This window comes from Saccopteryx bilineata, chromosome 4 (genome assembly GCF_036850765.1).
Source record: "Saccopteryx bilineata isolate mSacBil1 chromosome 4, mSacBil1_pri_phased_curated, whole genome shotgun sequence".
NCBI lineage: Eukaryota > Metazoa > Chordata > Mammalia > Chiroptera > Emballonuridae > Saccopteryx > Saccopteryx bilineata.
The window spans coordinates 63,827,226-63,850,617 of record NC_089493.1 but is presented as its reverse complement, the minus strand read 5'-3'; the positions used below and the strand labels follow the sequence as shown (position 1 = coordinate 63,850,617).

Below are 23,392 nucleotides of genomic sequence, written 5' to 3'. Positions count from 1 at the left end.
GCTGCTGAAAAATACGCAACAAAGAATAAGGGGTGTGAATGTGTCTTGTTGTTTGCTGCCAATTGTCAATCTGCTGAGGAAGAAGATCCAGACATCATCCCTCCCTCCCAAAATAGATTTCTAAACATGTTTAGGGACAGCAATGAGAGGGCAAAAATTTTTTTAAGTATTCATTTTATGTATTCAGCATGACTCGAAAAAAAGTTGAATTTTCTATAGCATTGGACTAGTCTGTTTCTTAAAACTTAAAAAAAAATTTCTGGTAATGATTTTAAAGCAAATCACTTTAGTAAAGAGATGGATTTTACTTAAACATCTATATTCATCAAAAAATATTGAAGGGATAACCCATATTTTAATAACAGTAGCTTTTTCTGTGGGTGAAGGGAAAGTGAGAACTTTCTCTATATGAGTTTGTTACAAAGTTCTTTGATAACGGAAGCTGAAAAAACTTTTAAAGTTTTTAACTAAACTTAAAACCAAGAAGAGATAACTTAAGTTGGTTCCATAATCTTTCTCCTATTGACCTTACTAGACTGGCCTTGTTTTTTTTTAATTTACTTATAATAACTATTTACACATTTTAATGTACATTTGATTTATTATATTGTTTGCATTTGCTTGTTTTAATTATATTAATGCATATGCTGTAGTTTGGGTTCTAGTTATTACCCTTCATGACAGCCATGTTGAAAAATGAATAGTCAATTCCCATGGATACCTTAAAGAAATATTTAGCTTTGGATATTTTTAAGTAAAAAAAATGATAAATAACAATTATTACTTAATTTCTGAAATCTCTATAAAACTACTGAGGAAATAAGTCACACCAGTATTCTAACAAAGAAGTACGTTGGAAAATTATAACTTACAGCTTTCTGAGTTGTGCATAACAGCTTTTTTAAAGGTTACATTAATTTAAAAGGAATCAAATAATTATTAAAAGAAATTCTGACCATAATTAAAAGTTATTTAAAATGACTTGTTGAAAAGAAAATCTAGCAAAAAAGAGAGAATGTGGTAAAAATTTAAAGTGACATGTAAAAAAACCAACATGAGGCAGTTAGTCAGGCTAACTGAGCCTCAGATTTTGGAATATGGACTGATTTACAAGAAATACGCAAGCATACTTTGGCACCCAACTCCTCAAACATATTGTTGTTGTAATTGCCTTCCACTCATTCCCTTGAAACATGGCTTCTAATTCTTCTTCTTTACGATAAATAGCCTTCTTGAGGCCAGCAGGGACTTCTTTCCTGCCAAATCCAGAGGCCTTTTCTCAGTCTGCCTATTGCTCAATCATTCCTTCTGTTGGTTTCGTTTTATTTTTAGCACTCTAAATATTATAAAAGTAATGTGTATTTTTTGCAGTGAATTAAAAGATACATTTTAAAAATATCATTTGTGATGACCAAGGCTAACATTTTGGTTAGCCTGGCTTTTAAACCCATTTCTACACTTCACACATTTTTATCCTAAATTATGCCAGTTCGGGTCAAAGAATAGGAATCATTCTTACATTAACTCTCATAGGTCTGCTTTTGCAATATCTGCTTACTAAAGACATTAATCACTTCTGCAATGTCCTTCAATTATTTTTAGGAGTCCCTAGAGCTGTGTCTCTGGTACTTACAAAGAAGTCTTACCTTAATGGTACTGCTGCTGCTCTGTGAACTGTCCACCTCCCTCCCAGCAGGCATTGCGGACTCTGCTAAACACTGGCATTGGCTCCTTAGAACCCCTGAATTGTGAAAGTAGGGTTGATCTCCAAAAGTAATGAGATCGGGAAAAAGATAGACCAGGAAAATCAATTATAAAAATTCTAAATTGGTTATATTTATATCAGATAAAATTGACAAACCAAAATTCATTATTGGAGATAGATTATTGCATAAGAATAAAAGGCTTCACTTCACCAGTATTTAAACCTTATTTGTTTCTACCACATTTCAATACAAAGATATCCTTATTTTTCTTCAAATTTTAAAATATCTGAAGTCAGAAGGCATTTATAGTCACAGTCAGATAAGTGGCAGGAGCAATGTGATTATCATTGCTACAACATTTACATCGAAACTTGCAGAATGGGTGTCAGAAGCATGAAAGTAAATTCTGAAGAAAGAGTAGAGCACTCCTGTTAAGTGCTGCACAATCAACACTTGATAGGACAAAAGAAAATACTGTGTGGAGAAGGACAGAGATCTAGGACTCTTAGATGAAAAGTGATTTAAACAAGTTAAACTGAATATAAGGAACTTTTAAAATAAATATATATATTTAAAATGTTTTATTTATTGATTTTAGAGAGAGGAGAGAGAGAGAAAGGCGGAGGGGAAAAGCAGGAAGCATCAACTCCTAGTTGCTTCTCATATGAGCCCTGATTGGACAAGCCTGAGGCTTTGAACCAGGACCTCCATGTTCCAGGTCAAGGCTTCATCCACTGCGTCACCATAGGTCAGACTGAATATGAGAAATTTTTAGGGATATTTTAACCAGTCTATTTTTTCCTAGCTTTAGTGAGGAATAACTTACACACAATGGAACTCACCTATTTTAAATGTATAGTTTAATGAGTTTTGACATTTAGATCCAGTCATAGATCACCACAATCAAGATCTAGAACATTTCCAATAACCAGAAGTCCCTCGTGGCACTTTCCCCATCAACACCTTCCTTTCTCCCCCAGTTCCTGGCATCCGTCAATCTGCTTTCAGTCACTATGGTTTGCCTTTTGCAGAAGTAAATATTAATGGAATCATATAGTACAGAGATTTTCAACCTTTTTCATCTTATGGCACACATAAACTGATTACTAAAATTCTGTGGCACACCAACAAATTTTTTTTGCAGATCTGACAAAAAAATTAGGTATAATTTTGATTTATTCACACCTGACAGATATTGTTGTGTTGGCTGTTGTCATTTTTTTATTTGACAATCTAAGGGAAAAGACGTCAGTACCCCAAACTAAATAGTCAGGCACTGCATGTTTTAAAAATTCTTGTGACACTCCAGTGTTCTGCAGCACTCTGGTTGAAAATCACTGATACAGTACAGGAGGTCCCCTGGTTACAGCAGTCTCAACATACGATGTTTTGAGTTTATGACGCTCACTCCCATAAAAACTTAAAAAAATTGAGATGTGAGTGTTTCGGCTTAACGCCTTTAGTGTCGTACCTACAGACTACGTAGGTGAACTAGTTTGGTTGTGTGCTGTGGAAGAATACGCAGTATTCTTTTTCTGTGTTTTATAGTTGTGTTTTTATGTTCTAGATTATGATTTTCAACTGTGTTAAAATAGGTAACTGAGTTAGGCTAGGGTGTGTTTCTACTTACATCAAATTCGGGTTACGTCACTGTTGTCGGAACAGAACAGTGTCATAACCGGAGGACCCCCTGTTATGTAGCCTTCTGTGTTTGACATGTTCTCATTTGCCTTGGATAATTAATACTTAGATTACTGTGTTGTATGGTAACTATGTATCTAACTTTAGAAGGCACTGCCAAATTGGTTTTTACATGGTATGGAATATGAATCAAGGTTAAACTCTTTTATATGGATTTATAATTTTCCATCAATTTTTGTAAGCCTATCCTTTGGGTCCACTGAATGTCTTTGCACCTTTACATCTTTCTAAAAATGTGTAGGTTTACTTCTGGACTTTCTTCTATTGATCCATGTGTCTACATTTTTTTTGGCAGTACTATACTGTCTTGATTACTGTAGTCTTAAAATCAAGTATTGTGAGTCCTGCAACATGCTCTTCTTTCTCAAAATTGTTTTGGCTAGCTTAGTTCTTTTGTCATTCCATATAAATTTTAGAATCAGCTTGTTAATTTCTACAAAAGTCCTGCTGGGATATTGATTGGAGGGAATTAACATCTTCAAAATATAGTCTTCCAATCCACATACATAGAAGATCTTTCCATTTATTTGGTTTTCCTTGTGTGTTTCATAAGTATTTTGCAGTTTTTAGCATATGAATTTTGCATATATTTTGGTAGATTTATACCTAAGTATTTCATGTTCTTTTGGTGCTATTATAAATAGCACTCCTTTTTATTTTTTATTTTTTTATTTTTTTGCATTTTTCTGAGGTTGGAAACAGGGAGGCAGTCAGACTCCCCCATGTGCCCAACCAGAATCCACCCGGCATGCCCACCAGGGGGTGATGCTCTGCCCATCTGGGGCGTTGCTCTGTTGCGAGCCCGGGCAAACTTTGCTCCAATGGAGCCTTGGCTGCGGGAGGGGAAGAGAGAGACAGAGAGAAAAGAGAGGCGGAGGGGTGGAGAAGCAGATGGGCGCTTCTCCTGTGTGCCCTGGCCGGGAATCGAACCCAGGACTCCCACACACCAGGCCGACGCTCTACCACTGAGCCAACCGGCCAGGGCCAATAGCACTCCTTTTTAAATTTTAATTTCCAATTGTTCATTGCTTATATATAGAATTACAATTAACTTTTGTTTATTGATCTTGTGTTTTAAAATTTTGTGCCCTGGATGAATAGCTTGGTTAGAGCATTGACCCAAAGCACAAATGTTGCTGGTTCGATCCCTGATTAGAGCACATACAGGATCAGATCAATGTTTTTCTCTCACTAAAATCAATACGTAAAAATTAAAGAAAAAAATACATAAAATTTTGCTAAACTTACTAAATAGTCCCATGGATTTTTTTGGCGGGGGGGGGGAGATTGATTTAGAATTTTCCAAATAGGCAATCATATCATCTGTGAATAAGGATCATTTTTTTCCTCCTTTTCAAGTCTGATTGGTTTATCACCTATTGCACAGGATAAATCTTCAGTTCTTCAGTATGATTATAAGTAGGGGTGGTGAGAGTGGGAATCCCTGTTTTGTTCTTCATATTAGAGAAGAAGCATTTGATTTTTTTATTAATAAATATGATGTTAGATGTAGATTTTTTAATACATATTTTTTAGGTTTTTTTCTTTATTAATTTTTAGAAAGAGAGGAGAGAGAGAGAAGGGGGAGGAGCAGGAAGCATCAACTTCCATATGTGCCTTGACCAGGCAAGCCCAGGGTTTCAAACCAGCGACCTCAGTGTTCCAGGTTGACGCTTTACTCACTGCATTAGCACAGGTCAGGCAGATGTAGGTTTTTTGAGATGCTCTTTATCGGGTTGAAGAAGTTCTCTTCTATTCCCTGTTTGATGAGAATCCAATCCCCCCCTTTTTTAAACTCCAAAAAGTAGACATTAGTAGCAGAAGAATTTTAAAGAAAGGTATTATTTAGACTTACAAGCATGTTTATCATTTTATTTGTTTACCATTCTTCTGACATTTCCGAATGTTCCTCTGGTATTATTTTATTTCTTCCCGAAGTACATCTTTTAGAAGATCCTGTAGTATGAGTACTTGAGTGGTAAACCTTGTAGGTTGTATATATCAGAAGATATCTTTATTTCAGTCTCACTCTTGCAATATAGTATTAGTGAGTGAGTACACAGATCTAGGCTAAAATTATTTTCTTTCATCACTTTGAAGATATAATAAAATCCCCTCATTATAAGATTAAGATGAAAATTTTCAATTGTGTAAAGAGAAAAGCGGGCTTATTGTGAAAATTAAAGAAGTGAGTCATCTGAGTCTGTCTAGCTAATTGGCTAGCAGTTCTAGTGGTCTGACTCTATAATTAAAATCTTTGCTCATCCTGGTTGCGGTTTGGCACCATTTGGTGGTGGCTGTCTGCTTCAAAATAAATGTCAGTGGCGCCAATTCTGGATCCTGTCTCACTGGCTAGAACTTACAGAACAGTGGCAGCATTTACAGTAATCGACTATTAAGCTGAGACCCATTTAGTCAGTCTAGTCAAAAAAGATTGGGCTGGAAAAATACTGGCAATAAAGGACTCAACCCTCTGCCTCCCTGTTCCCTGATATACAGTGCTTACTTTTTTTTCACCCAGCCTTACCCTTTCTTCCATGTCCTCAAATCCATCCACTCAAAACATAAAAGTTTATCCTATCCAATTTGAAAATGAGGGCTAGACAGAAGGCAGCCAATCATTAATGATTAATTGGTGATTAATCACCATACTTGATCTAAATTCTCATTATAATAGGGCTTATTATGCTGGGATTTCACTCTTTATTTTATTGTCTCCTGGCTTCCATTTGTTGCTATTAAACCATCTGCTTTTAGTCTAATTGTTTCTTTGTAGGTTGTCTATCTTCTTTCTCTCTGGCTGCTTTAAAGATCTCTTTTTTCTTTGGTGTTTTAAATTTTATGACAGGTCTCAGAATAGCTTTCTAAATTTATCCTTGTGATATTTTGTGCTTCTTGAATCTGTGCCTTCATGTCTTTTTTAAATTCTGAAAAATTCTAAGTAATTAACTTTTGTAATATTGCTTCTCATTTCTTAAAATTTGTCCTTGACATATGATTATTAATATATCAGATCTTTTAAGTCCAACTTCTATAACTGTTTGACATTTCTTTCCTATTTTTTATATATGTCTCATTTTCTGTTCATTCTGGATAATTTTCTTAGAGAGTTTACAGTTTATAAATTACCTTTGTCTAATCTTTCATTCAACCCATCCACTGAGTGTTTCCATTTCAACAAATACATGTTTACCATCTAAAAGCTTCACTTGATTATTTGTCACATGGGTTTGCTCATCCCTGATAGCCTCTGTTGCTTGCTCATCATTATTCTATTCCTTATTTCTTTAAATATTTTCTAAATAGTCTATATTTCACAGCTAATAATATTTTAATATCTGATTTTCTTGAGGGCTCTAAATATTATTTCTTCTGATTTCTCACTTGTGGTGGATTACTTCTTTTATGACTGATCATTTTTTATGGTAAACTCACATTATCTTAATCTTAATACAGGAATCTAGTGGGCTTAATTAGAGATATTTTTGTCAGAAAGAGATTTGTGTTTGTTCTGCCTTGGGCACTACTAATCTAGAACCACATGGGCTTTTTTTCTTTCTTTCTTTTTTTTCCGGGGAACTTAGTAGCATAGAGCAACGATCTCCAGCTCAGCTCCATCATATTACGATTGACCTAAGTTTTGTTTTCTGAGCACAGTTCTTTTATGGGTATTTTCTCAGGTTAGTCCTTTTTATTATTAATTGCCTATTTGAAGAATCAACTTTGTTTATTTGAGGGGACAGAGAGCTGGAGGGCTATATGTCAGGAGGACATAGAAATTTTTCCTACTTCTTTTAACTTCAGCAATGCACATATATATGTATGTACATGTGTATATATGTGTGTATATGTATAATTTCTCTTTCTATATATCTTTAATTGTTCTTCTTTTTCTAGTTGCCTAAGGTGGAAACTTAGATTGTTGATTTTCTTCTTTTCTTTTTCTTTCTTTTTTTATTCAATGAGAGGAGGAGAGGCAGAGACAGACTCCTGCATGCACCCTGACCAGGATCCACCTGGCAAGTCCACTAGGGGGTGATGCTCTGCCCATCTGAGGTGTTGCTCCATTGCTCATTAACTGACTGAGGCAGAGGCCATGGAGCCATCCTCGGTGCCTGGGGCCAACTTGGTCCAATCAAGCCATGGCTGCAGGAGGAGAAGACAGAAAGAGAGAGAGAAAGAGAGAGAGAGAGAGAGAGAGAGAGAGAGAAGTGATAGGGGGAGGGGTGGAGAAGCAGACGGGCACTTCTCCTGTGTGCCCTGACCAGGAATCAAACCCGGGACATCCACACTCTGGGCCAATGTTCTACCACTGAGCCAGCTGGCCAGGGCTTCTTTTCTAATAAATCCTCTTAATGCTAAGCACTCTTGTCTAAGTACTACTTTCACTGCATCCCATAGGTTTGATAAGTTGTATTTTTATTTAATTCAAAATGTTTTTAAATTTCTCTTGGGAAACCTTCTTTGACCATGTATTATTTAGAAATGTGTTTAATCTCCAAATATTTTGAAATTTTTGTCCAGCTTTTTTTCTGTTACCGATTTCTAGTTTAATTGCACAGTGGCCTGAGAACACAGTTTGTATGATTTCTGTTACAGGTTGTGTTCCTCTCAAAAAATACCTCGAAGCTGTAAACCACCAACACCTCAACCTATGAATATGATCTAATTTAGAAATAGGGTCTTTGCAGATGCAATCAAGTTAAGATGAGATCAGTAGGGTGGGTCTGTAGAGTAAGTGCCTGGCAATAAGTTTTTTTATTGTAATATAAGTTCCTGACATTAAGCTTTTGGTTGCTGGAGCATCCATATCAAAGACATCCATCTCAAATAAACATATTGCCAGCTGGATGATATAGCTACTAGCTAAACAACTAGATAAGAAGCCAGTCTTCCCCACCTATGAAGTTCTCCTTTAGAAAGCCCTGGATAAATTAGATAACTTACTGTTTGAGTGGCTACACTTTTTCTTTCCTGTACCCTAATTCCCTAATTTTAAAATTTGCCAACAAAAACCCACAAAACCCTAGGCACCCCAACCTTGACCCCAATAAAGGCAGAACCTGAAGTCTGTGCTTTCTTTCTTTCTAGCCTGGACCTCTCTGCGTTGTCCTTGGACTTGCCATGTATCATCTAGGTTACAAGGGTCTCAAACTCGCAGCCCGCGGGCCGCATGCAGCCCGCCCACCAATTGCAATCACAGTAAGAACTATGAAGTCCAGTCTAGCCATAACACCAGTTGGGGAAAAGTCTGGTGTGTGTGTGTGTGAGGGGGGAGAATATTTGTGAGGGCTGGCCACAAGTAGTAGGGGCCCAGGTGAGTGCCCTTATGCATTTCTAACCAATAGCATCACTATCGATATACTGAGACTGAAATGAAATAGGGTCCTAAGCCAATATGATTGGAGTCTTTATGAGAAGAAATGTGAAGACAGAGACACACAGGGAGAAAGCTATGTGATTACAGAGGCAGAGATTGGAATGATGCAGTTGCAAGCCAATGAATGCCAAGGAGTGACAGCCACCACCAGAAGCTAGAAGGATGCAAAACAAGATTCTCCTCTACAGGTTTTCAATACCTTGATTTTGGACTTCTAGCCTCCAAAACTGAGACAATATATTTATTTTCTGTTAAGCACCTGGTCTGGGGTATTTTGTTATAGCAGCCTTAGAAAACAAACATAATTTCTATTCTTTTAAATTTATTAATGTAAATTTTATGGCACAGAATGTGGTGTATCTTGGTAAATGTTGCATGTGACCTTGTAAAAAATATATATTTTGCTGTTGTTGGGTGGAGTATTTGCTAAATGTCAGTTACGTCAAGGTGATAGTGCTGTTCAGAACAATTATGTTCTTACTGATTTTCTGCCAGTTTGAACTATCAATTACTGAAAGAGGGGTGTTTAAGTCTCCACATATTAGTGGATTTATTTATATATTTTTACATTCCTATTAGGTTTCCCCTCTGTATTTCAACATTCATTTTTAGGTGCACACATATTAAGGACTGTTATGTCTTTTTGGAGAATTTCTCTCTTTATCTTTATGTAATGCTTCTCTTTGTTGCTGATAATTTTCGTTGTTCTGAAGTCAGCTTTGTTTGAAATATAGTTACTCCAGCTTTCTTTTGATTAGCGTTAGTACAGTGTAGTTTTCTCTGTCTCTTGACTTTTTCATTTTATTTTTTTCAAGTTTAAACAACTTGATTGATGTATTTCACATACCTAAAAATTCACCCATATAAAGCGTACTATTCATTGGCTTTTAGTGTAATCACAGAGTTGTATAACCATCATCATAATTAATTTTAGAACATTTTCATTACCCCTTCTCCCCCCAAATAACCCTTCTTGCAACCACTTAGCCAACCTTCCATTATCTGCCAGGGATAGGCAACCAACAACCTACCTTGTCTCTATCGAGTTGCCTATTCTGGACATTTTATATAACATGTGCTCATATTTCAATAGAATCTTCAGGTGGGGGCTTTGTTCCACTTTGAGTTAATTTTTGTAAATGGTGTGAGATAGGGTCTCACTCCATTCTTTTACATGTGGACGTTCAATTATTTCAGTCCCATTTGTTGAAAAAACTATTCTTACCCCCACTGAATGGGTTTAAACACCCTCACTGAAGATTAGTTGACCCTTAATGTGAAGGTTTACTCCGGACTATGGAATTTATTTCCTATAATTGGAATGTTTGACTGTTTCCTGCATTCCAGGAACAATCCTAAGCACAATTAATTCATTTACGTGCCATATTAACTGTGAGATGGGCTTAATTCTTACTCCCGTTTTATAGATGAAGTACTGGAGATACAGAGTGCTTTTGTCCAAGACTACATGACTAGTAAGGGGCATCACCAGGACACAAACTTAGGCCTACTGACTTGAGAGTCTCAGCCTGGCGCATGCTATAAATAATTGTGAGAAAAACTAAGAATTCTACTTAAGAGTTTATTTAAACAAAACGGGGAAGTCGCATTGGCCACTGACTTTGGAAAAGTATAACAGAGTGGGGGCTTTACTATCTTGCTTCCCACCGAGAACTCGAAATGGACCCTGCCTATTTTGGTTGAAACCTCTTCATGACAACTTAAGAATCTGTAAGTCAACGCAGCACATGGGCCCCTCAGGTTCCGCAGCAGCGCAACGTTCTGTTACGGTTTATACGCTGAGGGGCACAGAGACCCGGACCCGCGTCCACGCCCTTTCCCCCACCTTCAGGCCCCGCCCCACACTTCCCCCGCCCTCAGGCCCCGCCCACGCTTCCCCCCGCCCACAGGCCCCGCCCAGCCTCGCGCTGCCCACCGTTAGGAACGCGGTTGTGAATCCAGTCGGCACCCGGGGCTTAAGGATGCTAGAGTATCGCGGGAAGTTACGTCGTTGCCCTGGTAACGGCGTCGTGATCGTGAAAGATGGCGGGGCGAAGTTTTGGCTCCAGGGTCAGTTCAATCGCAGACTCCCGTGTAGCTAATAGGTCCTCGACGGGTTAAGTGGCGATCTCTTTTAACTTGCATCTGAAAGTTTCCGTCTCTTTTACAGACAAGGACCGTTTTACGGTCTCCTCTCCCGCCACGCATTCAGCAACCTGCTACACCTGGACGGGACTTGCTCGCCAAGGAGGAGGAATATAAGTAAGAAATTTGGCAGTTCAGTTTTTCCTTCTTTCTTTCACCTAACTGAAACAAGTACTTTTACTGGTGACTGGTTCTTTGGGCATACTCACTGCCCAGCCTTCTCTTCCATCATCCCGTTTGCTTGCCCTTCTTCGTCTTTTCAACTTGAGCTTTCCAGCATCCTAGAAAGTGTTTGAAGTGGGCGAAAATTTAACCCAAACATCTTCGTTAATCAGATGAGATTGCTAGACGTGGTTTGGATAGGAATTGCCACGGAAATCTCAGTTTCTAGTTTAAGGAATTCAATTTAATTCCCAACTCCGAGAGTTTACGTATGTAATTTTCTTTTAGTCTTTCTTTCTTTCTTTTTCTTTCTCTTTTTTCTTTCTCTCTCCCTCCCTCCCTTCCTTCCTTCTTTCTTACTTAAATTATTTATTGGTTGACCTTAGGGAGACACACACAGAAGAATTTATTTGCTGTTCCACTTAGTTGTGCATTCATTGGTGGCTTCCTGACCCGGGTTCAGAACTTTGGTCTTTCGGGAAGTCGCTCCAACTCACTATACTAACTGGCCAGGGCTAGACTTGGTTTCTAAATTGAAAGCCTAATTCCCTGGGCATTTGGAATTAGAATTCTTGTCCACATTTGATGGAGTTGAGAGAAGGATTTCCTTTCCTTATCTGCACAGTGTAATTACAGACTCCTGACAACACGTGCTCTTGTTGTTGGACGATTTCACTCTTACTCCCCCAGTTTTCACACAGATGCCAAGGAATCTTTTAATTTTTTCATGTCATTCCTTTGCATAAAACTTTGCAGTGCTTTTATATTGCACTTCAAAAGCTCTGTGAGATCTGGCTCCTGCCTCTTGTTTCATCTTCTGCTCTCTCTCCTTTTTGCCTACCACTCTCCAGTCTAACTGGCCTTTTAGTTCCTCAGGCTTTTTCCTTCTCTTTCTTTGAGTGCTGTCATATATGCCTTCTACCTGTAATGCTCACAGTGGCCTTCCTTGACTATGCTAAGTAGTCTCCTCTGTTACTCTTTTTTCATTGTTTTATTAATTTGTCTTTGCATTTAACATAACGTCACCACAAACTAATGTTAATTTACTTTCTTTTTCCTCCAGTGATGGGTTTCACAAGGTCCAAGACCACGTCTTTTATTTACCATTGTACATACCCTTATAAAAAATTATGTTTTAACAGTTCACTTTCTTTTTAAAGTAACTAATTTAATATAAAATTGGGAACACATTTTGGCAATTGTAACAGTTAAACAGAGATACCATGTAATTTGTACTTGAAATAAAAGTATTTTTTTTTTAAATTTTTATTTATTTATTCATTTTAGAGAGGAGGGGGGAGATAGATAGAGAGAGAGAGAGAGATTGAGAGAGAGAGAGAGAGAGAGAGAGAAGGGGGAGGAGCAGGAAGCATCAACTCCCATATGTGCCTTGACCAGGCAAGCCCAGGGTTTTGAACCGGCAACCTCAGTGTTTCTAGGTTGACGCTTTATCCACTGCGCCACCACAGGTCAGGCGAAATAAAAGTATTTTAAAAGTTAAAACTCACATGTACTTTCTTTAGATGAATGAGACACATGCCAACTTGATGTAGCATGTAGGCACATGATCATTCCTCTTTATTTGATGAAATGGATCTATTATTCCAGTTTAAGAATGTACTTAAGCAACGGATCTGTTGTCCAATATACAATTCTGAATGACTGTCCTATGCCCAACCCAAAACAATTATTTTCATCAGCATACACCAGATAGCACTAAATACCTTATGTTGATTAGGCTGATTTGTTTGTTTGTCTATTTTTGAGACAGAGAGAGACAGGGACAGACAGGAAGGGAGGGAGATGAGAAGCATCGATTCATAGTTGCAGCACCTTAGTTGTTCATTGATTGCTTTCTCATATGGGGCTTGGTTGAGGGGGCTCCAGCCCAGCCAGTGATCCTTTGCTCAAGCCAGCAACCATGGGGTCATGTCTGTGATCCCGCACGCAAGCCAGTGATTCTGTGCTCAAGCCGGTGACCTCGGAGTTTTGAACTTGGCCCTCAGTGTCCCAGGCAGACGCTCTATCCACTGCGCCACTGCCTGGTCAGTCTCATTTGTTTAAGAGGATATTTTGCACCTGGCTCTGGCTGTCATTAGTAGTATGGTCCTGCTTAAAGGACCACATCAGCTGTTCTATTTTTGCAAAAGTTGTTCTGTGGTAAAGGTGCCTAGGTGTTAGTCATTCTGTTACCTGTAGTCTGCAGGGAGCAAATATGAGGCATTTATTTCAATGGAGTAGTTCCCAAGCTCTGACTAAACCTTGTTGGTCATTTCTCCACCATGAAGGGAAGTAAAATGTATGGTCATTCTTTTTTTTCATTGTGGTTAAATTTACATACAACATTTTATATATTTTCAAGTGGCCAAAATTATAATATTTGTATATACTATATAATTACTCCCTCCCAGAAGCCCTGCTACTCTGGTACCTGCCATTCTGGTCTTTGCATCTATGTGTTTTTGTTTTGTTTATTAGTTTTTTGTTTGTTTTTTAATTTTACATATAAGTTAAATCATATGGTACTTGTCTTTGGCCATTCTTTTTTGTTTTGTTTTGTTTTATGTGAGAGGAGGGGAAATAGTGAGGCTGATTCCCACATGCACCCTGACTGGGATCTACCTGGCACCTCATCTGGGGTCAATGCTGGAACCAGTTGAGCCACTGGCTGTGGAATGGGAAGAAGAGGAGAGGGGGAGAGAGAGGGAGTGAGAAGCAGATGGTCACTTCTCCTGTGTGCCTTGATCAGGAATCCAACCCAGGACATGCAGACACTGGGCTGACGCTCTATCCACTGAGCCCCTGAGCAGGGCCTCTTTGGCCATTCTTACAGGAAGGAATATGAGTTCATAGTACAGTATTTTGCCACATGTTCTTGGTGTTAAAGCAGGGGTCCCCAAACTTTACACAGGGGGCCAGTTCACTGTCCCTCAGACTGTTGGAGGGCCGGACTATAAAAAAAACTATGAACAAATCCTTATGCACACTGCACATATCTTATTTTAAAGTAAAAAAACAAAACGGGAACAAATACAATATTTAAAATAAAGAACAAGTAAATTTAAATCAACAAACTGACCAGTATTTCAATAGGAACTATGCTCCTCTCACTGACCATCAACGAAAGAGGTGCCCCTTCCGGAAGTGCGGCGGGGGGCCGAATAAATGGCCTCGGGGCTGCATGTGGCCCTGCAGGCCGTAATTTGGGGACCCCTGTGTTAAAGCATAATGTGAAGACTTTTCAATCAGCTGAGAACAGGACTTCCCAGGGATTTCAATCCAGAAATAATCACTATCTGAGATGATAGACTAAAGAACATGCTGATCATTAAAGTCAGTTGGTTTTTCCAAGCTTCTTGTTTATCATAAACCTGTGAGCTAAACAATAAGATTACGTAACATGATTTTCATTGGTCCTGGTAACTAATAGGGAAAGCCTCCATACCACACCCCACCTGCCCAACCCCCTGCCTATAAGTGCCAGTTATATTGTATTTATAGATTTATTTGCAGATAGGTGACATCTTTATGCTACTCAAGTCTTACCTTTTATAAATATGATATACCTCCATTTATACATGGGTGTTTTGATGTCCTTTAATAATATTTTATTGTATTATTACATTAAAGTCTTGCATATATAATTTTTTTTCAATGTTCCTTATAGTTTTTGATGCTATAATGAATGGCTTTGTTTCTTACTACATTTTCTAATTGGTTAGATTTGTAGGAACATTGATTTTGGTATGTTGATCCTAACACCTATGTTTATATATAGATATAGATCATCAGCTCTGCTTAACTTTTTTTTTTTTTTTTAGTTGTGTCATGGCTATGATTTATTACAGTGAGAGAATACAAAGCAAAATCAGCAATGGGGAAAGGTACATGGAGGGAAGTCTGGAGAAAACCAGGCAAAAGCTTCTTCGAGTCCTCTCTCTCGGAGTTCTTTATTTACTTTAAATCATGAATGACTATTAGATTTCATCAAATGCTTTTTCTGCATCAATTTACATGATTATTTTTTTTTCCTTTAGTTTGTTAATGTGGTGATTACATTAAATTGATTTTTAATGTGGAACCAGCCTTGCATACCTGGAATAAATCCTGCTAGGTTGTGATATATAATTCTTTTTATGCATTGTTGAATTTTACCTACTAATATTTGTTGAGATCTTTGCATCCGTGTTCATGAGAGGTACTGATCTGTAGTTTTCCTTTCTTGTAATGTCTGTGCCTGGTTTCGGTATTACCTTTATTCTGGCCTTTTAGAATGAGTTCAGAAATGTTCCCTCTGCTTCTAGAAGAGGTTGTAAAGTACAGGTATCATTTCCTCCTTAAATATTTGATACAGTTCACCAGTTAAAGCATCTGTACCTCATGTTTTCTGCTTTGGAAGCTTTATTGAATTATTTATTTTAATAGATATAGGCCTCTTCATATTATCTATTTCTTCATGTGTGAGTTTGATAGTTTGTATCTTTCAAGGAATTGACCCATTTCATCTAAGTTACGGCATTTGTGGGCATGAAGTTGATTGTAGTGTTCCTTCATTATCCTATAGTCCAGTGGTCCCCAAACTTTTTTGGGCCACGGACAGGTTTAATGTCAGAAAATATTTTTATGGACGGGCCTTTAGGGTGGGACGGATAAATGTATCACGTGACTGAGACAAGCGTCAAGAGTGAGTCTTAGACGGATGTAACAGAGGGAATCTGGTCATTTTTAAAAATAAAACATCATTCAGACTTAAATATAAATAAAACAGAAATAATGTAAGTTATTTATTCTTTTTCTGTGGACCGATACCAAATGGCCCATGGACCGGTACCGGTGCGCGGCCCTAGGGTTGGGACCACTGCTATAGTCCATGGGATCAGTAGTAGTAGTTTTTCTTTAATTTGTAATACTAGTATTTTGTGTCTTCTTTTTTCTTTGTTAGCCTAGCTAGAGTTTTATGAATTTTATTGAACTCTTCAAAGATTTAGCGTTTTGTTTCATTGATTTTTCTCTATTGTTTTCTGTTTTAAATTTCATTGATTTCTGCTCTACTTTTTATTACTTCTTTTCTTCTACTTCCTTTAGGCTTAAATTATTCATTTTCTGGTTTCCTACCATGGAAGCTTAGATTATTGATTTTAGATCTTTCTTATTTTCTAATATATGCACTGAATGTTATAAATTTTCCTCTAAGCTTTGCTTTTGCTGCCTCCCACAGATTTTGAAAAATTGTATTTTTATTTAGTTAAAAATATTTTTAGATTTCCTTTATCTTTCTCTCCTTTGACCCATGTGTTACTTTATAAGTATACTTTTTGTTTAATCTTCAAGTATTTAGTGATTTTTTTAGCTACTTTTCTGTTTTTAATTTCTAATTAAATTTAATTATGGCATGTGAACATACTTTATATGATTTCTACTCTTTTAAATTTGTAAGGTGTATTTTATGTACCATTATGTGGTCTGACTTAGTGTTCCATGTGAGCTTGAGAAGGATGTGTATTCTGTGGTCGGTAGATATTTTAATTTTAGTATTTTATTTTCATGCCATATTATCTTTAATCAAGTTAAAAGAACTTTTATTTATGTCATCTATAGATTATTTTTTCCACTACTCTTTTTAGCTGCCAGTCTCTTGTTTCTGTCTTTAGCAGAGTGAGGAAGATACCTTTTTCCATGACAAAGATAAATTGTCTTTGCCAATAATAAAGATGTTGGCGAGCTGGATGACAAAGCTGTTGCCTTTGATATCTTTCACATGAACCACATTAAAAGAATCAGGACATGCTTTCCTTATGGGGAACTTGCCTGTGCCTTTCCCTTTCCCCTCTCCCTTGCCCCCAGGTGTGTTACCTTTGCATTTCTCCTAAACTCCAAAGGTCCTTCTTCTGCCTCTAACTTGTTTCCTAAGTGGCTTATTCTACTACCTCTGTAACTTTCTAAATAAACTTTCTCTTATAATTTGGAAAAAAAAATAGAATCAGATGTCTCTTTCTGTTGATGATCACACCAATTCTTCCCAGGTTAGCACCTCTGGCCACCAACATACACAGCTTCCAAATCAATCTGAATTGTGTCATTAACCTTGATGAGGAAATCAGGGTAGCAAATGGTGTGAGCATCATGTGTAACCAGATGAGGCATTCTTTTTGTGCCCACAAAGATCTTTCTCACTCTGTGCAACTTGTATGTGGCTTTCTCAGGCATAATGCACTTAACAGCAAAGCAACCCTTTGTATAATAGATCAGATAGAAATTCTTTCAGGTCTTGTCAGTACTGATGATATCCATAAAACCAACAAAGTAGATTGTATTAGTTCAGACCTTGATATCAATCTAAATGAACACCTGCATGCATATCTCTTTTACTTCATCTGTCTGGGCATAAAGTCTGTGCCTTAGGAAAAAAATAATAGGGAGATATTCTCTCAGCTTCTGGGGATCAGTAGATGGACAAGGAGCAAACACATTAGTTAGATTATTCAGTATTCAGTGCTTCAGGGTTGCTACACACTTTGAATGCTTCTTGGGACTGAAAGAGTCAGACACACTCCCTCTGAGTTCCAGTACTGGGGCAGCAACTCGAAAGGCACCAGGGACATATGGGGAGAAACTGAAGTGTCTGGCATTAGAGTGAGAGCTGGAGGAGTGCTTTGTCCCAGACAGAAGTGCTGGCAGAGGCCATTGTTTCTGTTTTGAGCCCTTCCTTCACAGAGTTGGCGGGTGGGCACCATATCTGAGTCTCCAGCAACCTTTTGGTTTAACTTCTCTTCATTCTCTAGAGTCCTTTGGATTTTTGATAAACATAGTATCATATGCAAATTATGATTGTTTTGTTCCTTTATACTTTCTCATGCATCTTTTTTTTTCTTCTTTTTTTTTAAATTTTTTTTATTTTTTATTTTTTTATTAAATTTAATGCAGTGACATTGATAAATCAGGGTACATATGTTGAGGGAAAATATCTCTAGATTATTTTGACATTTGATTGTGCTGTATACCCCTCCCCCAAAGTTAAATTGTCTTCTGTCATCTTCTATCTGGTTTTCTTTGTGCCCCTCCCCTCCCCCTTCTTCACCCCCTCTCCCAACCTCTCACCCCTGTTGCCATCACATTCTTGTTCATGTCTCTGAGTCTCATTTTTATGTCCCTTCTATGTATGGATTCATCTTAGTTTTTATTTTTTTTCTGATTTACTTATTTCACTCCGTATAATGTTGTCAAGGTATCTAGTTAGACCCTCTAGTTCAATGTGGAATAGAAAAAGTGGTCACGAACATTTTTATCTTGGTTATGATTTTTAAGGAACTCATTTTTTAAAAAAGATTTTATTGATTTTACAGAGAGGAGAGACAAAGGGAAGAAACAACAAGAAGTATCAATTCATAGATGCTCACTTTAGTTGTTCGTTGATTGCTTGTTGTATGTGCCTTGACGGGGCAAGTCCGGGGTTCAGTGTTCCAGGTCAACGCTATATCCCTGCACCACCTCAGGCCGGCAGGAACCTACTTTTAATAACACCACTGTGTTTGAGGTTTGCTATAGAGTTTTGGTGGATTTCTCTTATCAGGCTTGAGGATGCTGTTTCCCTTAATTTATTCTGTTCTTGGCAGCTTTTGGTTATCATGGATCATTTGCTCTTTGATTAAAATTGTGAAACAGTCTGCTATGGGCTTTTTTGCCTATCAATTTAATTTCTTTAATAACAGTTGCTTCTAGAATAAATTTTGGTTGATAGTTTTCTAAAAAAGTGTCCATTTAATGTGTTTTAAAACATATTAGAATAAATTTATTCTAATTATCTCATGTTTTAAATCTTAACTGTGTCTGTAACCCAATACATACCTTTTGGGGACTTTCCAATATTATTTGTATATTTTATTGATCTTTTCAGAGAGTTAGCTTTTGGTTTTATTGCTAATCTAGGCTTTTTAAAATTTCATTGGTCTTTATTATTTCTATCTCTTCTAATTGAGGTGGATTTATTTTTTCTTTTTTGGCTTTGTTTTTCTAATTTTTTAATAAATACATTTAATTTCTATAAATAAATTTATCTCTGACTATAGCCTGTCTGTATTGCAGGACCTGTTTTGATATGTATGTCTTTTGTGGTAACTTAACAGTTTAAAATATTTTCTGATTTTCTTATTATTTAAAAAGTGTTTTGTTTCTAAACATGTTTGTTTTTTTATTTTTGTTACTTTAAAATTTATTTGCACTGTTGTCAAAGAGTGTATATAACATTGATTTTCAAAAATGTTTTGGAACTTAATTGTGTTCAAATATATGTTCACTTTTTAGAAGTATTCTTTGATAGAAAGTATATTTGGGGGAGGTAGAAGAGGGCAAAGGGGGGTAAATGGCCATGGAAGGAGACTTGACTTGAGTGATGAGTGCACAATACATTACATAGATAGTGTATTATAGAATTGTACACCTGAAACCTATGTAGTTAACCAATGTTATGCCAATACATTCAGCAATTAATTTTTTTTTGTTGTTGTTGTTGAGAGGCTGAGAGAAGAGAGAGAGAGAGAGAGACAGGAACATCAAACTGTTCCTGTATGTGCCCTGACTGGGGAATGGAACTGGCAATTTCTGTGCTGGGACAATGCTCCAGCCCATTGAGTATCCAGCCAGGGTTTGACAAAAAAAAAATTTTTTAAGTATATTTATTTGTTGACTGTCTGTTAGATCAAGCTGACAGTTCATCACCATTTTTTTCTACTAGCTGTATTGGTTTCTGTTAGAAATTCACTAAAATCAACTATAACTGTAATTGAAAAATAATTCCTATAATTGTGCTCATTTTTGTCTTGGGGGATATAGTGTTAGATTTATTTAAATTCTTTAGATGAATTATTCCTTTCATTATTACGTAGTATTTGTTTTGTTTTCTTTTTCATGTTTTTATGTTCAAGCTTTTTATGTCATTTAGCATTAAGAGTATTCCTTTTATATCATGTCTGATAATTTTTGCCTTCTAAAAAGTTAATTTACTTTTTATTATTATTATTTTGTTTGTTAATTTGAAATTATTTTGGCCATCGTTTTTTTTTGTTGTTGTTGTTGTTTTGTATTTTTCTGAAGCTGGAAACGGGGAGAGACAGTCAGTCTCCCGCATGTGCCCGACCAAGATCCACCCAGCACGCCCACCAGGAGGCAACGCTCTGCCCACCAGGGGGCGATGCTCTGCCCCTCCGGGGCATCGCTCTGCTGCGACCAGAGCCACTCCAGCACCTGGGGCAGAGGCCAAGGAGCCATCCCCAGCGCCCGGGCCATCTTTGCTCCAATGGAGCCTCGGTGTGGGAGGGGAAGAGAGAGAGAGAGAGAGAGGAAGGAGAGGGGGAGGGGTGGAGAAGCAAATGGGCGCTCCTCCTGTATGCCCTGGCCGGAAATCGAACCTGGGACTTCTGCACGCCAGGCCGATGCTCTACCACTGAGCCAACCAGCCAGGGCAGCCATCGTATTTTTTGTGTTTTATATTCACTGTGCCTTTTCTTTGGTTCTCCTGACTTCTGTTGGATTGACTGAGTTTTACATTGTCTTTATTTTTCTTTTACTAGTTTGCAAACACCTTAGACTGCTTTAACTTGGTTTTCCTGCCTGTTAGGTTAGATTAGATAATATTTCATTTCTTCTTTGTTTTGAAAACTCCGACATGTTATTTTTGTAGTCTCTACTATTTTCGATTTATCATTATGTTTTCTAATTTCTTGGCTCATTATGATTCTTTTTTTCTAAGTTAAGTTTTATTCTCCTGAAAAGTAGACCTTTCATTACTTCTCTGTAAAAATTTGAGTTGTTTTTTTTTTATTAATTGAATTTATTGGGATGACATTGGTTTGCAAAACCATGCAGGTTTCTAGTGTACAACGCAATAAAACACCCTATGCACCCTGCATCGTGCATCTTCTGCCCCAAGCAAAACCTCTTTCCTTCCCCATTTTACCTTCTTTGCTCACCTCCACCTAGTCCCTATCCCCTTTTCCTCTGGCTGTCACCACGCTGTTGTGTCTATGTATTATGTGTAAAATTTGAGTCTTAGTCTTAAATTTTCCAGTCTTTTCTGAAAATTTTCTTACTTTGCACTTATTCTTTAAAGACAGTTTAGCTGAACATAGAATTCTAGATGGCCAGTTTTCCACCCCCACAATTCATTAAAGATACGTTGTTTATTGGAATCTAGAGATGTTGATGAGCCATCTACTATCAGCATTTTATTTATTCATTTATTTCTACTATCAGCATTTTAGATAATCATGCTGGTAGATGATCTGTTCTTATTATGCTTTGGTAGTTTATAGAATATTCTTTTGGTCTTTGAAGTTCTGCAGTCTCACCATGATGTGTACAGGTATGGGTTTATTTTCTTAATTCTTCTTGAGATCTAGATCTTTCTTCATTTCTGGGAAATTCTCAGCATTATCTCTTCAAATATTGACATTCCCTCTTTATCTGGGATTTCCTTCTGCACCTTCTGTTAGGTAGATATAAATCTTTTTTTTGTCATATAGTTTGTCTTTAATGGATGTTAACCTCTCTGTTGTATTTTTATCGTTCTTCTCTCTACCTCCTTGTAGGTGATTTCCTCATATCTGTCTTCTAATTCATCCCCTCTTCAGTTCATTGTTGTTCAACTTATCTGTTGAGTTTGAGTTGTTAATTTCAATGACTGTGTTCTCATTTATATCATTTCTATTTGGTTCTTTTCCATATTCAGTATTCTTTTGTAATAATGTCTGGTTCTTGCCTTATGATTTCTATTCTTGCTTTTTTTATGAAAAATACTTATTTAAAAAAACTTTAGATTATTTTATTATCTTTCTTATGGTACAAATTTTGTTGCATCTGCTGATTCTCCCTCTTGGTGCCTTGCTTCTTTTTTTCTTTTTTTTTAGAGAGAGAGACAGGGACAGACAGAAAAGGGAGAGAGATGAGAAGCATCAACTCATAGTTGTGACACCTTAGTTGTTTATTGATTGCTTTCTCATATGTGCCTTGACCAGGGGTGCTCCAGCTAAGCTAGTGATCCCTGCTTAAGCCAGTGATGAGATTCAAGCCAGTGACTTTGGGGCTCAAGCCAGCAACCATGAGGTCATGTCTATGATCCCACACTGAAGCTGGCAACCCCACACTCAAGCTGGTGACCTCGGGGTTTCAAACCTAGGTCCCGGTGTCCCAGGCTGACACTCTATCCACTGTGCCACCACCTGGTCAGGCGGTGCCTTGCTTCTTTATGCAAGTTGTTATCTTTGTGAAGTCATCTTCAGTAGGATTTACTTTCTGAGAGAGTTCTATATGTTCTAGTTGAGTAAATGTCCCTAAGGGTGGTTTTCTATTTAGCTTATCAGAATTTTCACTAGTCCAACTTTTTATATTAAAGTTTTGGCATAGAGTCCCTATACCATCTGTATAAGATGAGCTTGGACCACATTTCTGTATGTTGTCACTACTCACAAGAGATTATTTTCCACCAATAGCTATATATTTCCATTCACCTAAGACTGTGGGTAGTGTTTTTGTTTGTGTTTAACAGGTGCAACTCTTTATGACTCCCACACATGCATCATTTTTTAGCTATTAGGCTCTTTTGTCTTCTAATCCTGCTAACTGCTCTCACTTTGAGTTGCTGCTTCATTTTTGGTGCCAGGGTATTTCTTTTGTCTGAGTGTGAGCTTAGCAGTGTTTCCTTAACTACATTATATCCAGCATTTCCATGGGTTTGGAGCAGAAGAAAGGCCTTCTGAGTCATCTTGGTCTACCCTACTGACCAGAAACTTCTAATGGTTCTCGTTAGGGAAATTTGAAAACTTTGATAATGTTGTCTTAAATGGAACTTTAAGCCTTTATTAGATAATATTAAATGTAAAAGTATTTTCTGAAAAATTTGACTTTTAAGAAGGAGAGGTTGCTGCTTTTTATTTGGATGGGGGGATGTTATAAGTGGTTTGTATTACTTCTGAATCACATCTAAAAAGACAAACAATGTTGTAAAAATTGCTCAACATATTTTCTTTATTCAGCTTCAAAAGATCCTAGATGGTCTAGAATGTTTTTTATTCTATCTTATGAATAGAATAAAAAAAGTTACGTGCTTTTGAAGATATTTATTAAAGTGTTACCTTTAAAAGTGAAAAAGGGACTTGAACAATAGGAATAGATTGTACGTTATGTTGACTTCAACTCATTAGGGTATTTTATACTCATTTAAGGCACTAATTATAAAAAGGTGAACATATTCCTACTAATTGTTATGGGGAAACATACTACAAAATTGTATATATGCTATAGGTTA

At 37.1% G+C, this 23,392-nt stretch overlaps 1 protein-coding gene and 1 pseudogene across 1 annotated transcript in view; one reads left to right on the top strand and one right to left on the bottom strand.

The window, feature by feature from the left end:
• The first annotated feature begins 10,812 nt into the window (after nucleotides 1-10,812).
• TEX9 (testis expressed 9) overlaps nucleotides 10,813-23,392 on the top strand; it is a 69,360-nt gene continuing 56,780 nt past the window's right edge. The window contains exons 1-2 of the mRNA XM_066275078.1: nucleotides 10,813-10,857; nucleotides 10,958-11,049. Coding sequence (XP_066131175.1) covers nucleotides 10,831-10,857; nucleotides 10,958-11,049 — 119 coding nt within the window. The 5' untranslated portion in view covers nucleotides 10,813-10,830. The remainder of the gene's footprint in view (nucleotides 10,858-10,957; nucleotides 11,050-23,392) is intronic.
• On the bottom strand, nucleotides 16,687-22,849 carry LOC136333898 (small ribosomal subunit protein eS4, X isoform-like; annotated as a pseudogene).